The sequence below is a fragment of the Nicotiana attenuata genome, chromosome 6 (assembly GCF_001879085.1).
Source record: "Nicotiana attenuata strain UT chromosome 6, NIATTr2, whole genome shotgun sequence".
NCBI classification, from domain to species: Eukaryota; Viridiplantae; Streptophyta; class Magnoliopsida; order Solanales; family Solanaceae; genus Nicotiana; species Nicotiana attenuata.
The window spans coordinates 67,857,982-67,875,022 of NC_031994.1; the positions used below are offsets into that span (position 1 = coordinate 67,857,982).

Sequence of the window (17,041 nt, forward strand, 5' to 3'; positions counted from 1 at the left end):
TCAGATGCTTCGCAAAGGAACCATAACTTGATGTGTGAATTTCACAACACACATGGTCACAAGACCGAGGATTGCCGACAACTCCGGGAAGAAGTAGCCCGACTACTCAGCAAAGGTCACCTCCGAAAGTTCCTCAGCGACCGAGCCAAGAATCAGTTTCGGGAAAGAGAGGCGACCAATAAGAGTGAAACAAGCGAGCCACAACATGTTATCCACATGATCTTCGGAGGTATCGATGCTCCACAAGAACCCATGGTTAGGAGAACAAAAATTTCCATCACCAGGGAAAAGCTAACTCGAGGTTACGTACCCGAGGACGCCCTCACGTTCAGCGACGAAGACCTCAAGGCTCTATCTCAGCCCCATAACGACGCATTGGTAATTTCCTTTCTTGTAAATACATTTCAAATTAAGCGTGTGCTTGTGGATCCAGGTAGCTCGGCCAACATCATCAGGTCGAGGATGGTGGAGCAACTCGGACTGCTCGACCAGATCATGCCCGCTTCTCGAGTCCTCAACGGATTCAACATGGCAAGCGAAATGACCAAAGGAGAAATCACCCTCCCGGTTAACATGGCTGGCACAACCCAAAATGCCAAGTTTCATGTCATCGAAGGAGATATGAGGTATAATGCCTTGATTGGAAGGCCATAAATACACTACATGAGGGCAGTTTTGTCCACCCTCCATCAAATGATGAAGTTCCCGACAAAGGACGGGATAAAACCCGTCTACGAAGAACAACATGCATTAAAAGAGATATTTGTGATGCATGATGTGGCACCGACACCAATACCTCCATCATCGAAGGAGCCAAAGGATAAGCAAGCGGTAAAATAGCAATAACAAGCTATACTTTCGGTTACACCCGACTAAAACAGGCAACGGACCGTACCGCGTCCTCAAAGCAAACGGTCGAAGCATATTAAGACGCGAGGCATCGCCGGCACTAAGGTATGATTATCTCCCTTTTTCGTTCAGATTTTGCTCTAACCGTGTATGCAGGCACTCTATCGATGCTGCCGAAGCGCTTCCCAACCTGAAGGCCTTAGGTTTCGAAAGCATGAGTTGCACTCTTTTCCTTCGATCGGGTTTTATCCATGGAAGGGTTTTTACCGACAAGGTTTTTAATGAGGCAACATCCATATGCAACCTAAGGAAGGCTCAACAAGTATTCAAGGCTTCTCTTCAATCAGTCTCGAATACTGAGGGGAATCCCCCCGGAAGGCCACCGCCTCGGAGAAACCAAGATGTGCTGAACGGGGTCTCGATAGGAAAATGATGTACCGGGCCAAACGGCCGAACGTACCGTGTCCGTATAGAATAACTGAGCCCTAGATGGCGAAAACATGTATACTTGTACCAAGTAATCAAAGAATACTTTCCCCTCCATCAAAGCATTTCGCGTTTCAAAGAAGCTCGCCATTTCTTACAAAAATGGCTCCAGGGCCCAAAATGTCCCAAACACTCGGGGGCTGGCATCCCAAACACTCGGGGACTGGCGTAAAAAATTCGAAGCTAAGCCCTCAATGAGGCAACATTAAGATCGCAAAAAACGGCTCCAGAAGCCAAAAAACGTCCCGAACGCTCGGGGACTGGCATCGAAAACTCAAGGCTACATGACCTTATGACCTCCGCGTCGAAAACTACGAACTCATAAGACCTTTATAAGGCAATTTCAAAGCTGTAAGACCTAAAGGCATGTAAAAATTCATAAGACCTTCCTAAGGCAGTATCAAAACTGTAAGACCTCAAACAAGGCATGAACCATACTTGTACCAAGTAACCAAAGCTGTAAGACCTCAATGGCATGTAAAGATTTATTAAGACCTTACAAAAGGCATAATCCTGATCTTAAAGTTAAGGCTATATATCGAACTTATAAGACCCCTAAAAAGGCATACCCTCGATATAGACGCCGTAAACTACTTCACTCGGGGACTGAAAGGCTCCGGCCAAACACAATGACTACGGTCACAAGGCTGTACCAGCCAAACTAATGCGACTCGGGGACGCCCGACCGTCTCTATAAAATCACAGGCCTTCAATTACTTCAAAAGTACTTCGAATAGAACCGGTTAAATAGGCTACCCTCGACATAGGCAAAAAAGCTTCGACCATGTCAGCTCCAAACTACAGGCTTCGAAACACTCAGCCGCCGAGCAAAACCTCCCAAGGTGCTCGCATATCGCCACATAATGACTCACAATCGAGGTTTTTATGGAACCGTGAAGAGTTAGGCAAACACAAATTTCAAAAAGTCCTTAACGAGGGAAAAATACAGCCTATGTTAGAGGTCATACCGACCCAATGCGTAAGGGCCACTTCGCCAGCCCATATAAAAGGTCATACCGACCCAATGCGTAAGAGCCACTGTCGCCAGCCCATATAAAAGGTCATACCAACTCAATGCGTAAGAGCCACTGTCGCCAGCCCATATAATAGGTCATATCGACCTAAAGCGTAAGAGCCACTGCCGCCAGCTCATGAAATAGATCGTACCGACCCATCGCATAAGAGCTTGAGGGACAGCTTTTAATTCAAAGACTTAAGGGTCAATAAGCTCGAGTCGAAACCTGACTGGGATACTGAACCCCAAAAAGTTAATCGAATATGCCTAAGAGCTTAAACGCTGGCTTATACTAAAAGGTCGTACCGACCAGACGCGTAAGAGCCTACGAGCCAGTCCAACAAGCCTCAGGGCCGTACTATAAACCTAAGGGTTCTTCTAATCAGAAGACTAGTTCACCTGGCTAATAACTGAAAATCATCGAAGCAAAAGGAAGTGCATGAAGAATAAAGCCCACACGGTTTCCTTTATACACTTGTATGAAAAATACAAACTCCATTTACAATGTTCCCTGAAAGCACTATACACAGAATCGGTAAAGGAAGGCCCAGTCTACGTCCTCATCGGGGACTATGGCCCGTCGGCCTCTTTCTCGCTATCATCGGAATTAGACAGAAGGGACTTAGCGTCAAATTCGTTCGCCTTTGCCTATTTTACCTCTTCTGAGAGGTCAAAGCCCCTAGCATGAATCTCCTCGAGGGTCTCCCTTCAAGACTTGCACCGACATACTCCCTGCTCCTGTCCTTACGGTCAAGAGCCCTCCTCAGCTCAGCTCGAGCATCGGCCGCATCCTTCAGGTAAACGGCCACTTTCTTATTGGTCTTAGTTCAGCTCATTACGGCTTCGGCCCGGGCATCCACAACTTCGTCCCTCACCTTCTGAAGCTCAGACTCGAGCCTTGTAATCATGTCCACTCGGACCAAGCTGTTTTCACGAGCTATGTAAGTTCAACTTCGAAGGCGGAAGCCTTGGACAAAGCGGCCTTTTCCGCCACAACCTAAGCATCCATCCGAGCCTTCAATTCATCGCAATGGCATTTAATTTGGGCAATTTCACTCTCGAGGCGTTCCAGGCTCTCCGACTTCTTCTGCAACTGGAATAAACGAAACATCAGCCTCTGGGATAGACAAGGGAACATGCACCCCTGAGAACAAAACTTACCTGCTCTTCAAGTTAGCTTTCGTAGTTCAGGCTTCGACTCGCCTCATACCGCAAGTGCGCCAACTTATCCTCCTTTTCACCACAAAGGAGCCTAAGGGATTTCTCCCGATCCACGACTCCCTGCAGCCCGGCCTCACAACGAAGCAGTTCAGATTTGAGCTTGCTTAAAGCTTGCAAAGGAAAAACTCGATAAAAAGAATAAAAGTTGCGAAAACCAAGGAATTAACATGGCCGGCCAAAACTCACCTCAGAGTAGAGCTGCTGAGCTTCCTCAAAAGTCGAGCGCACATCCGCTAGCCTGGTTCCGTCAAACCCGGTAAAACCACTCCTAGTCGGGACATGGTCGCTCGATATATGCTGCCCCCGGCCTCGAGCATCCCTCGAAGTACCTTCAACGGGAGGAGAAGCCGGCGGCAGGGAACCGTCGTTTTTCGCCTCGGGCGCTGCAGGTTCGACTGATGCATCCTCACTAAGCCTCCGGGCTGAACTCATCCTGCTATGAGCGTCGTCACTCTGCGGAGGCTTTTTCGCTTATTATTATTATTCGGCCTGAAGCTGATGATTCTTCCCCCTCTCCGGGAAGGCACGATCTCACCTTAGAGAAACCGCCAATACCTACAAAGACGGAATCAATACGCTTAAAAGGGGAATGCTTTCCAAAGAAAGAGCAAAATCGCATAACACGTACCGTGGTATTTTGCCTCCCATCTGCCCTTAGATAGATCTCGCCACTTACGACCATCATAGGTCGAATGGATCGCTAAGTTCCGAGCCCAATCTGTCATATCAAGGACCTCGTAGGGCATCCATGAAATTGCTGCAGAAAGGGAATAAAAAAAATGCATTTACGGAGCTCGCCTCCGCCATGAACAAAGCGAGCAAAACAACAAAGACATAAGTATAACACTTACATGCAAAATTCCATTCCCCGGGAAACGGTAGGAACTCCATTGGGATAATGTCAGCAGTCCATACTCGAATGAATCGGCTCATCCTTTCCCGGTCCCCATCTTCTTCGTCGTCAACGACGAAGGGCCTAGTGGATCGGCATCGCAGGGTTAGCAGGCCTCGATGGTGAAAAGGCCGGTACAGCCTGATGAGATGACTAACCATAAAATCGAGCCTGCCCCCTCCACAAAAAATCGCATAATCAGTACGATATGCCAAAACGACGGGTGAATCTGAGCCAAGGTAGCCCGATACTTCCGACAAAAATCAAGCACAACCCTATCGAGGGGGCCCAGCATGAAGGGTTACGTGTATACGTTCAGAAACCCCTCGGTACGGTCCATAATGCTCTCTTCTGGGGAAGGTACTTGCAGTATTACTTTCTCCCCCCATCCGCAATCTTTTCTCACTAACTCAAGATGCTCCTCTCCCATTAGAGAGGTAAGCTTCGAAGCATGCTCCCAACGCCCCTGGGCATTGGGAGGTTTTTCTGTAGGAAAATTCCCCCTCGAAGCGAAATGTCCTAAAGGCAGCTCGCCTGACTCCGGCGGCGCACCACCAACCAAACAGGGGTCAGAGGCGGAACTCCCTCCTCCTTTCCGGACGAATCCTGGCGCAACAACCATAACTATGGCAAAGTCAGAAAATTGGAGCGGAAAAACTGAGCAAGGAATCCCAAGTTAAAGTAGTGGAGAACCTAACACAGAGAGGAGAACTCTATACTCAGGATAGCAGAATCCCCAAAAAAGAAGACAAACCTATATATATATATATATATATATATATATATATATTGAAACAAGCGGTGACTATCCGCCCACCTCAAAGGCTAGTTAAAAATACTGGCTAAGCCACTATCACTTTGGGGAGACGTACTGGCGGGATCGCGTCGGTCGTCTTATAACCATGCCATGCAATTTATGTGGTCGAACGGCATTTCGGGGATCAAAAACCCCCGCATCGACAAGCCTCGAGATGGAACCCAATCTCGAGGGCCTCTATCAGAAGGAAGATAGGCTATAAGGAGCCATTGATATCATTTCAAGCCTCGAGATGGTACCCGATCTCGAGGTTTTTTGTCAAAGGGAAGGTAGGCTCTAAGGAGCCACTGATGTCATTACAAGCCTCGAGATGGTACTCGATCTTGAGGACCCTTGTCAAAAAAAAAGAAGGCAGGCTACAAGGAGCCATTGATATCACTAAAAGCCTCGAGATGGTACCCGATCTTGAGAAACGGGCGCAATCAATGCCTGTTGAGAAACGGGTCGACGACGATATTATTGCCTTGAGAAAGTAAACTGGCGCTACATCAAATGTTCCTCGGAAAGACGTGTCGATGGGACGTCTCAGTTGTCAGAAAAGCTGACGTCATGAGCACGACATCATCGCAAGAGGCTCGCGGGGATCGGTGTCAAAATCATTTCTTATTGTTTTATTCTAAGAAATGCGGAGACTATCTGTATACGGTAAAAATCAGAGGGCTCGATTTTGTGATCACTAGGGCGCCTAAAAAAAGACCAACCCGAGGGCTCGAAGTCTAGCTCGGAGTTCGTCTCCGAGGGTTCGTGATGATCGACCTCGAGGCAGTACAAACCAACGGCTGCGTCGCACCAACGGAAAGTTCCCAAGGCACATGATCAAGACTGACAAAGCCTGCAAGAGAAAAAATCTGTACCAGACTAGTAAGTAGTTGTTCCAGCTATGTTTCTTTGTAATAATTACTCATGTATTATGATGGGATTTCCCTCCTTATAAAAGGGGATCATTGTCATTTTGTAAAGGCATCTAAGACACAAGATACTTTATTCAATACAAGAACATTCTTTTTGATCTCTAACTTAAACATACTCCCTATTTGACTCTGTTGCTTACATTTATTGCTTTATTTACATTTATTGTGTATCATTAATCGTTCTTCATTTATCGCTCGTTATTGGCCAGAAAGAGCCGCAGTCACAACCCTGATAGTTGTTAATCCCCATCGACAACCCTTAGTCGGGCGTCTAACTCGGCATCGAGGCCCGGCGCGTGCTAGCTCGAGGCCCCGATTCTCAACCATTTGGTTTGGTTTCTAAAGCCATCTTCAAACTCTTATGTTGTTTTCTAATCTCGTCGCTCAGCATCCACTGCTTAATAACTAGCATAAAAATAGATCACATATTTTTAGAACCACAAAATCAAATCTAATTGTTATTACCATTTTCAAGGTAAACACTCAGAAAAGAATTTCTTGCTTAGGTAATATTTTGAATATTACAATTATATCCACCTTTAACACAAATATTTAAGGGCATAAAAGTCGACTAATATCTCAGGGATATTTTAATCGTATAACATTTAGCGTGGAACATTTGTGCTTTTATAACAATATAGATAGATATAGATAGATACACTACCTTGGTTCTTATTATGGAAAATCTTATTGGCTTATAAATTAAATTAAAACAATAACATACAAACTTGGAAAAGAGATTTATAATGTTCATAATGTCACGAGCAACAAGGAAATAAATGATATCTAACCAGAGTATTGGTTCATCAAATGTCTGCACAACACTTAAAGTTTTTCACCAACCACAGAATTAATGTGTTTTTAATAAGTCTTCCCATCCTTGCATCCTGCACTTGTGAAGTAAATGCCTCGGCACTTAGTTTAAACTTGTCGATCAACAACAATAACACCGACCCGGTAAAATTTCACAAGTGGGGTCTGAGGAGAATATTATGTACGCAAACTTTACCCCTACCACGATGGAGCAGAGAGGCAGTTTCCAATAGGCTCCGGCTCAGGAAAATTGATGCAAAATTATTCCAATGGGGCGAGGCTCTCTACATATCTATAAATGCCTCGAATTGGATCCTTTCCACAAAATCCCTCAACTTCACATTCTTTCCATTTTTTTCTTGTAATATCATAACAAAAGTAAGAGAATTTATCGCGATAATTTACCTTAGCAAGGAATATAATCTGCCCATCATAATAATAAAAATGCATTCTAAAATGCCTTATATGGCGTTCCATCTCCTCATAAATCGAGGTAAAACCAATAATAATATACCTCTCCCAATTGCATTCTTCATTTTGAACGTTTCCCAAAATCCACATATCAATTTCTCCACTAATCATCATCCCATTATATTCAACCACTGCTAATTTTTCCTTCACTTCTATTAGGTTGAAATTAACTATCATATGATCTGAAGCTTTCCACAATGTAACAATTCTGAAACTTTCAGTTTTCACATCAAATGCAACTATATTTTTTCTATTAATACAACTATTCACCATATAGATAACACCATTAATGCAAACGGCGCCCCTAAATCGCTTAAACTGTGGAATGCTTTCAATCTCATTCCATGATTCGTCTATACCCAAAGCGAAAACCCAAATTCTTGTGTAATTTTCTAAAGACCCTTCGATATATTCAGGTTTCATGAAAAAGACTTTATAAATCTTTTTTTCTGGTTCAAAACCTAATGAGTAGTGACACATACAAAATTTCATATCTATACGGGGAAGAATTCTTACTTCTCTTGTACTTGGATTGCAAATTATAACAGGCTGCCATGTCTCCCTCCAAAAGCAAAATAGACCGTTAACACACTCTATATAAGTATTCAAATCGACGTAGTTACTGTAATTGTAGAATCCATCAAAATCTTCAATATGATGAAGGTAGGATTTTCCATCTTCATTTTGCTCTACAGTGTAAAAAACTCCTGTTTGGCGCACAAGCAATTTGGTTCCTCCAGGACGAGTCATAGAGCGACATTGATGAATATTCACGAAATTTGATTCCGATACTAGGGAGTTATAAAATTTAGAAATGCATTTGAAACGCATTAAAGATTTTACAGGAAGCCATGAGAATAACTCAAATATTATTTCTTGAGGAATTAATTGTCCTTTTCTCCAACACTTCATGTTCTTCTCCTTGGAGAAGGCCGCTGTAGTCACGGCTTTATTAATGTTCGACAAACCCTTTTCCCCCAGTTAATTATGGCTAATTTTAGACTTCCCATAGAGTTTTATAGGGATTTAAGGCTTCTATAATTTTACTAAAAGATTGAGATGTTTGAATTGTTTTTAAATTTGGAAAAAATTATAATTTTGATGGTTGAATATGTATAATTTATGTTTACTTAAAATTTACTAAATACTATAGAAGAAAAAAATTAAATATTGTATAAAAACCTTTTGCTTGTTTTATTTACCTTTGATGGATAGCAGAATTTTGGTAGAGTGAGGAGCGGATGGCTGTAGAATTCTACAAAGTATAGGAAACATCCCTTATCCATAAGTATTCAAATAATTTGAAAAAGCGTTAACCCCTCACAATTTTGCGATATCCCATTCAAAAATGTAAGTAGAAACAGAGGCATCTTAAAATCGCCAGTTTTAATTTGACTTGAAAATAAGTACACGGTGTTGTGACCTTCTAGTTGAATATGCAAGTTGAAAATTTTAAAGCAAAAATTAAAGGAATATGTGACTAATCTTATACTCATTGTGTTCTTCATGCAGAGTTCATGCCTGGTCGTGCGACTATAAAAGTCATTCACCTTGTGAGAAGATTGGTGGAGCGATATAGAAAAATAAAGAAGGACTTGCATATGGTGTAATTGACCAAGAAAAAGTATACGACAAAGTCTAGAGAGAGGTGCTTTTGAGATACTTGGAGGTTAAAGGGGTCCCAGTAGCCTATATTAAGGTGATTAAGGACATGTATGATGGAGTTAAGACTCAGATTAGGACGTCGGGAGGAGACTCAGAACACTTTCCGATTGTGATAGGGGTTACACCAGGGTTCAACTCTTAGCCCGTTTCTATTTTCTTTGGCGATGGACGTATTGACGCGACACATTCAAGGAGAGGTGTCATGGTGTATATTATTTACTAATGACATAGTTCTGATTGACGAGATGCGAGGTGGTGTTAACGAGAGACTAGAGGTTTGGAGGCAGACCCTAGAGCCTAAGGCTTTCAAGTTGAGCAGGGCCAAGTGCAAAATTTCACTTGAAGTTGAATATCGAAATTTTTCGGAAATTTAAAAAACTCCGAAAACTGTTTTTCAAAATTTTCACTTCAAATCACTCACAAAAATTCAAAAATAACTCCAAATTGTATTCATGTCCAAACATAACTCTAATTTTCAAATACTATTTTCACTTAATTTTTTTTATTACTTTTTTTCTGAAATTTCACAATTCTTTTTTAACATAAAAGGTACTTATATTAATAATAACTAGGGCTCATGACCCTTAACATTGTCATTAGTACATATGCCGTTTTGGGCTAATATTATGCCATGTAAGGCATTGTCATTACCTAAAGTAACCATATGACCACACTGGTCCCTAGAGCAACTTCTAACATATATATAACCATCCTGATCTTTGTCATAGACATCTATTATAAATTCAGGTGGTAAAACTAAGACACATAATTTATTATAGCTACTTTGCGTTAGCGCTGATTTTGCAAAAAGATGAGCAACCATGTTCCCTTCGCGGAAGCTATGCTTCAATGTGATTGTCCCTTGCATGGATGCCTTGTCCATTAATCACCTGCATAAATTATTGTAAGTTGGGTAATTATCCTAAGGAAAACGTATCACCTCCGTGGCATCAGTTTCTACTTCAACTGGGAATATTTGTTCCCTGATAATTAGTTGAAGCGCATGCTGAAATGCTTGAAGTTCTGCTTGGATTGGTGATATTGCACGTATTTTCTTATGGTAACCTGTCCGCCATTGGCCCTTATAGTCGCGAATGACTCCGCTAATACCACCTTCAAGATAGCCACTTCTGAAGGCACCATCAATGTTGATCTTATACCAACCCCTTGGTGGGGGCTGCCACTTTACATTAATGCTTAATTTTTTTGTTGAAAGTGTTGACTCTGGACGTTAAAAAAGTGTATTCCATTGTTTGGTCAAGCACCTTTTTTCCATTAATATGGGTGTTTGTATTGTTGTGATTGTTATGGTTTCTGTTATTCCAAATGGCCCAAAGAGCAAATGGTAGTATATCATCCCAAGTTATGTATTTATTTATTATAGTAGGGCGAGCATTTCGCAATAATTCAATCCAATTATTATTGATTGCCAAAATGATTGAGCAACTGTACATTCCTAGAAGATATGGCATATAGACTCAGTGGTGTCTTTGCATATTGGGCAGTTTGGGTTTATATTAACTCCAATTTTGGCTAGGTAGCCTCTCGTAGGAAGTCTGTTGTGATGGAATTTCCATATAAATATTTTGATCTTGTTAGGACACTTAAGGTCCCAGATCCACTTAAAATTGAGACTATAAGGTGTTTCCTCGTCAATTAGCTTGTAGCAAGAGGCTGTTGAGAATATACCACTTGGGTTTAGACTCCAAATATGATTGTTAGGGGGATTGATGTGGCATTTGGGATTTAAAGCATTAATACTATTTATAATAATTTTGGGGAGATCAAATGAGATTTTCCTTAAATTCCAACCCTTATTATCCCAAATATCTTCAATAGTTAAGCTCTCTTCATTAAGAGTTAATGGGCCTGAAATATTATTATGAAGACTTATAATATTAGGAATCCAGTTTGTGTCCCAGACATTCATATGTGAATGTCTGCCTACTGGCCACCTAATACCCTTATTACAAACAGTCCATCCTTTAAGGAGACTTTTTCAGGTGTTTGAACAACCATTTGTTCTCTCACTCTTCCCGTAAATGCTAATAAGAATTTGTGCCCAAAAGGAGGATGGATTATTAAGGATCCTCCATGCCAAGCTGGTTAGGAGGGCCATATTGTTTGATTTTGCTTTCTTAATACCTAATCCACCATTGGTTTTAGTATCGGTAATCATGTTGCATCCAATTAGGTGGATTTTTTTCTTTTCCCTTGTAGTCCCCCATAGGAAGTCTCTTTGGATTTTGTCTATTTCATTTAGGGTTTTGGTAGGTAGAAGACTTATTTGCATTAGGTGATTTGGAATTGTATTTAGGGTTGATGCTATTAATGTGCACCTGCCTGCCATACTTAACCATCTAGCATTCCAATTGTTTAATTTAGCTCGTATTTTATCAAGTAAGGGTTGATAATCCTTGTGCCTAGGGTAGTTGTTTAGCATTGGGAAACCTAGATATGTACCAAAGGTCTTACTAATGGTTATCCCAAAAGTCTTAGTAGCCAGATCTCTCTTGTGTTGATTACAGCTCTTTGACATGATCAATTTTGATTTTTCTTTGTTGATATTCAATCCAGATATGTAACAAAAACTCTCCATACTTTTGCAAATAGTAGTAATTGTTTTTGTGTTGGCTTCACCCATAAGGGTTAGGTCGTCAGCAAAAAACAAATGAGATAAGGGTGGGGACCTAGGATTAAGCTTAATAGGCACCCAATTCCTAGTATCTACTTAGTTGTTAATATTCTTGGAAAGCATATCCATGCATAGTATGAATATGTAGGGTGACATGGGGTCCCCCTGTCTAATACCTCTTGGGGAGTGAATTCTTCAGTTTTGTTATCATTAACCAAGATAGAAATAGTACTTGTGGTAATACAGCTAAGGATGAGGGCTGATATTTGTGGAGGGAATTTAAAAAAAATTTAAGCGTCCGATAGATATAAGACCATTCTAATTTGTCGAATGCTTTTTCCAAATCAAGCTTTAGTAAAAAGTTTTTCTTTCCTTTGGCTAAATTAAACTTCTTTAAAACTTCTTGGATAATAATAGCATTATCACTAGCTCTTCTATCTTTTAGGAAGCTAGATTGTTGTATATTGATGAGGTGATTGAGATAAGGCTTGATTCTATTGGCAATGACTTTAGTAACCACCTTACAAATCGTGTTACAAAGACTTATTGGCCTAAAATTCTTCAAGCTATTAGCATTGTTAATTTTAGGGATTAGGCAAAGATAGGTTTTATTAATATCATGGGCATAACTGAGGTGAAAAAAATTTGTTGACACAGATTGATGACCTTACTTCCTAGAATGTGCCAAATTTTTTGGAAAAAGAATGGGTGTAACCCATCGGGGTTTGGGGCCTTGTAAGGTTTAAAAGAAAATATAACTTTTCTTATCTTTCGGTTTCTTAAGGGCTTATCTAGGTTAGAGAGGTCAATATGTGAGAAGTTAACATTATCTTTTTTAATAGATCGCTAGTCAGACCTATTGTGGGAGGTTGTAAAAATATTAGAGAAGTAATCTGTAACATGGTTAATCAGGGAGGCTTGGTCCTCAATCTAATTCCCCGAGTTGTCTTTAAAAAAGACAATATTATTTCTTCTCCTTCTATTAGTGGCTTTTATGTGAATTGGTATTTGCATCACATTCGTTTAACCAATTAACTCTAGAGCGAAGCTTTCATTAATCTTCTTCTATTTATTGTGTTATAGTCTTCAATTAGATTAGTTTCCAAATCTTTAAGGAAGTAGCTTGTTGGGTAATTAGGAGATTTTTGAATCCCATCAATTCTACTCTGAATTTTCTTTTTTTAGAAAAAATATTGCCATAGGTATTTTTTTCCAGTCTAAAACATTTTTTGAAAGGACTAAATTCCTTCTACTAGGTCTTTATTTTCCGAACTATGTGATACAATCCTATGGAAATCCGGATGGGAACACCAATAGGTTTCTATTCTAAAAGGTCTATCATTACCGGAATCAAATCTACTGTTAAGGTTGATTAGGACAGGGTTATGGTCAGAATGGATTTTAGGGAGGTGTCTTATGGTTACATTAACAAAGGCTTGTATCCAATCGTCATTAGAATAGACCCTCTCTAATCTTTCCATGATTAAACCCTTTTTTTACCTACGATGGTTGGACCATGTGTATTTACACCCCTTAAACCCTAGGTCTACTAGATTACAATAGTTAAGGCAGTCGATTAAGGATTTTGCTCTTTTCTGGTTAATGCATCTACCCTCATATTTCTCTTCAGAGGTCACTACTTCATTGAAATCACCTCCAACTAACCAAGGGCCTCTGTAGTGATCATAAATTTTTTTTAGGTTATCCCATAACATATTACGAGTATTTATATCATTACTAGTGCAAATGACAGTAAATAACCAGGATAGGTTTTTAGGTTTTACCTCGATCATTGCATGAATTGCCTGCCCATTCCTAGTGAATTTATTGACAGTCACCACCTTATGATTCCACAGAATTACCAACCCTCCAGCTTGCCCAACAGATGGAACCTCTATCATCTCAGTAAAGTGAAAATCCTCTAGGATAGAGATATGACTCTCCATTTTTGTTTCCGACAGAGCAACTAAACAAGGCTTGTGAGTGTCCATAAGTTCCCTAAGTGCCTCCTAAAATTGGCATTATTAGCTCCTCTAACATTCCAAATTATAAAGTTATTTGGTTGATTCATGGAATTATTATTGAGGGGGTTGTTGTTGTGATTAATCCTGAGGGAGGGGACTAGTATCACTACATTCTTCCCCACAGTTGGGTCCTGTGGAGGTCGTATGTCCAATGAGCACTTGTAAAGTGTCACTGGACAACTGAAGATAGACTTCTTGTCTAGCATCTCCTTGAAGATGAGTATTTTTATCTCGCTTAGGCTTGAAAAAGCCACTGCTGGCTCCCCCAAGCATGGCAAGTTGTCCTCCTCCTCTTCTTCCTCCTGGATCCCTTCCTGGTTTTGCATGTTTGGAACTAGAGCTTGCTCTTCCATTGGATCTGGTTGTGGGTCGTGTTGTTGGTTTTGCATGGGCTGGGCAGTCCACTGTGTGAATATCAATCCAGAGCATTAGATCCTCCGGAGCAAAGAATGGAAGATTTAGAGGTGGATTTTGTGGGATTTGTTGGTTGGAGTTTCTTGGGATGTTCTACATCTGTTGCATGTTGTTTACTAGGTTTTGGTTCATTGATGGAGCTAGTGGTTGGAGAATGTTGCTCATTCACATTTGGTTGATGTAGTTGTTCATGGCCAAGCTCATCCCTTCTGAGATTAATTGAGCCAAGAAGTGTGTGTTTTGGATTATCAGTATTGACTCCTACCCATTGATCTCCATGTTGAAAGACACTACATGAGCTTGAAGGCCCAATTCCACCCACGATTGTGGTACATGGTGTAACGACCCGACCGGTAATTTTGAGCTCTAGCGCGTCGTTCAACAGTTTGAGGCCATGAGCAGCTTCACTTCGGGTATTATGACTTGTACGCGTGGTTTGAATTGAATTCCGGGAAGTTCGGAGTTGATTTGGAAAGAGAATTCCCATTTCGAAAGCTTTAAGTTGGAAGAATTGACTAAGATTAGATTTTTGAGTAAATGACCTTGGAATCGGGATTCAAAGGTTCCAACAGGTTCATATGATGATTTCGGACTTGGGCGTACATTCGGATCGGGTTTTGGAAGACCCGGGAACATTTCAGCACCTATTGTGGAAGTTGGCATTTTTAAAATAATTTCATAAGTTTGGGTTGAAGTGCATATCAGTGTTATCGATGTCCGTTTGGGATTCCGAGTTTGGTAATAGCTCCGTATGGTGATTCCAGTGTTGGGAGCGCGATTGGAAGTGAATTCGGAGGTCCGTGGGTCATTTTGGAGTCTTTTGGCTAAAGATAGAAATTTGAAGGTTTTGAGGAGTTTGACCGGAAGTGGACTTTTTGATATCGGGGTCGGATTTCGATTCCAGAAGTTGGAGTAGGTCCGTAATGTCGAATATGACTTGTGTGCAAAATTTGAGGTCAATCGGACGTGATTTAATAGGTTTCGGCACCGAATATAGAATGTTTGAAATTCTAAAGTTCATTAAGCTTGGATTAGAGTGCGATTCATGGTTTTAGCGTTGTTTGACGTGATTTGCGGCTTCGAGCAGGTCCGTGTTATGTTAGGGGACTGAGTTGTGTGATTGGACGGCGTCCCGGGGGCCTCGGGTGTGTTTCGGGGTGGTTTCGGAGCATTTCGGGCTGTGTTGCAACCGCTGATGCTGGTGTCTGGTGTTGTTCTTCGCGTTCGCTGGGGTCCTCTCGCATTCGCGATGAAGGATTTGGCTTCTGGGATTTTGTTCTTCGCGTTCGCGGAGAGAGACTCGCGTTCGCGAAGCAGAAGAATTTCTGTTGCGCAAGTCTTACTTCGGAGGCTCATATCTCACAATCTACAAAGAATTTGGAGATGATATAAAAACAAAAGATGTATCCCTTTGTGTCTAGTTTTCAGAAAGGTAAACCATTTATCATTTGGCTTTGTGTACGCACAGTTATGGCTGGTACACTACAGGCTGTCCGGGAAGATGAAGAAGAAATTTGTGTTGCACAGGGATGACTTTGGCAGCTTATATCTCAAAATCTATAAGGAATTGGGAAATTTCCAAAACATGAAAGTTATAGATCCTTGTGTTCAGTTTTCAAAACATTAAATCATTTGTCATTTGGAATTTTGTAAAAAAAGTTATAGCCATTATACTAGAGGCTATCTGAGAAGAGTTTGAAAAATGATTTTTGGGAATTTTCTTCTTCGCGAACGCGACGGGGGTCTCGCGAACGCGAAGAAGAGTCGTCTGGGCAGTGTATAAATGTAAAGAAATGGGTTTGGCTCATTTAATCTCATTTCCTCCATGGGAGCCGACCTAGGAGCGATTTTGGAGCTCCATTTTCATCATCCATGTCATGATAAGTGATTCCCACCTATTGCAAGTTAATTACTTGGATTATATCTAGATTTTAACATGGAAAGTCATGGGAAACTAGTGAAAATTGGGGTTTTGAAGAAAAACCTAGAAATTTGGTATTCTTGGATTTTGACCACGATTTTGGGCACGAAAATGGGAGTAAATTATATATTTGAGTTCGTGAGGTTATGGGTAGACTTTATCTTCAAAAAATTTCGAAATCCGGGCACGTGGGCTCGAGGGCAATTTTGTCATTTTTTCGATCGGGGTTAGAAATTATTATAAATTGGATTGTAATGAGTAATTGATCATATATTAATGAGTTTACATAATTATTGGCTAGTTTTGGAGCAATGTGCATTGATTTGAGTTTTCGGAAGGGCATGGAATAACGGTTATGGAACTTCGGAGCGAGGTGAGTCTTCTTTCTAACCTTGTAAGAGGGAATTGTCCCCATAGGTAAAATAAATGGTTATGTGCTCCTATTTGTGGGGGCTACGTACGCACGAAGTGACGAGAGTCCGTGCGTAGCTACTAATATGTGTAATTCCGGGTAGTCTAGGACCCAAAAGCATGCTATACTTGGAATATTTGTGATCTTATTGATAGTTAAATTTCTTAAATCCTATCGAATTGGTAAATGAATTTCTAAGAGGATTAAGCTTCATTTTCTTAAATCATTTGAAAGAGAATTGGCCTTTATTTGGATAAATGTTCCCCGATAAATTCTTAATTTGCTGTTTGAGCATGTATTTCTATGTGTACCTGCGTCGCATGTATGGTACGCGAGCAGGGTGATTGTTTATTTAAATTTGATCGCGTTGCATGTATGATTCGCGAGCGGGGTAATAGATGCATCTATGGTTCGTGCCGCTCGACTCTCGCAGTGCACATTTTTCGTTTATGTTGGATCGGGCCGTATGACCTCGGCATGAGTTGCGCATGTTTG

The 17,041-nt window shown here is 41.0% G+C and overlaps 1 protein-coding gene across 1 annotated transcript; it reads right to left on the reverse strand.

The window, feature by feature from the left end:
- LOC109227930 (putative F-box protein At1g47730) lies at window positions 5,088-8,225 on the reverse strand. The gene is made up of 3 exons (XM_019393120.1): window positions 7,505-8,225; window positions 6,054-6,112; window positions 5,088-5,156 (listed from the first exon to the last, which is right to left on the reverse strand). Exons 1-3 carry the CDS (start codon window positions 8,223-8,225, stop codon window positions 5,088-5,090), a joined length of 849 nt encoding a protein of 282 aa, XP_019248665.1.

Bases quoted from the DNA above. Each gene is read 5' to 3' on its own strand.
- LOC109227930 (XM_019393120.1), bottom strand. From the start codon at position 8,225: ATGACTCGTCCTGGAGGAACCAAATTGCTTGTGCGCCAAACAGGAGTT. The intron at 6,113-7,504 runs GTTTTACCTCGA...TTTCTCTTGCAG, and splicing joins GGAGAGGTATATTATTATTG to GCTTTGTCAGTCTTGATCAT. The intron at 5,157-6,053 runs GTTTGTACTGCC...TCTCTGTGTTAG, and splicing joins TTGGTGCGACGCAGCCGTTG to GTTCTCCACTACTTTAACTT.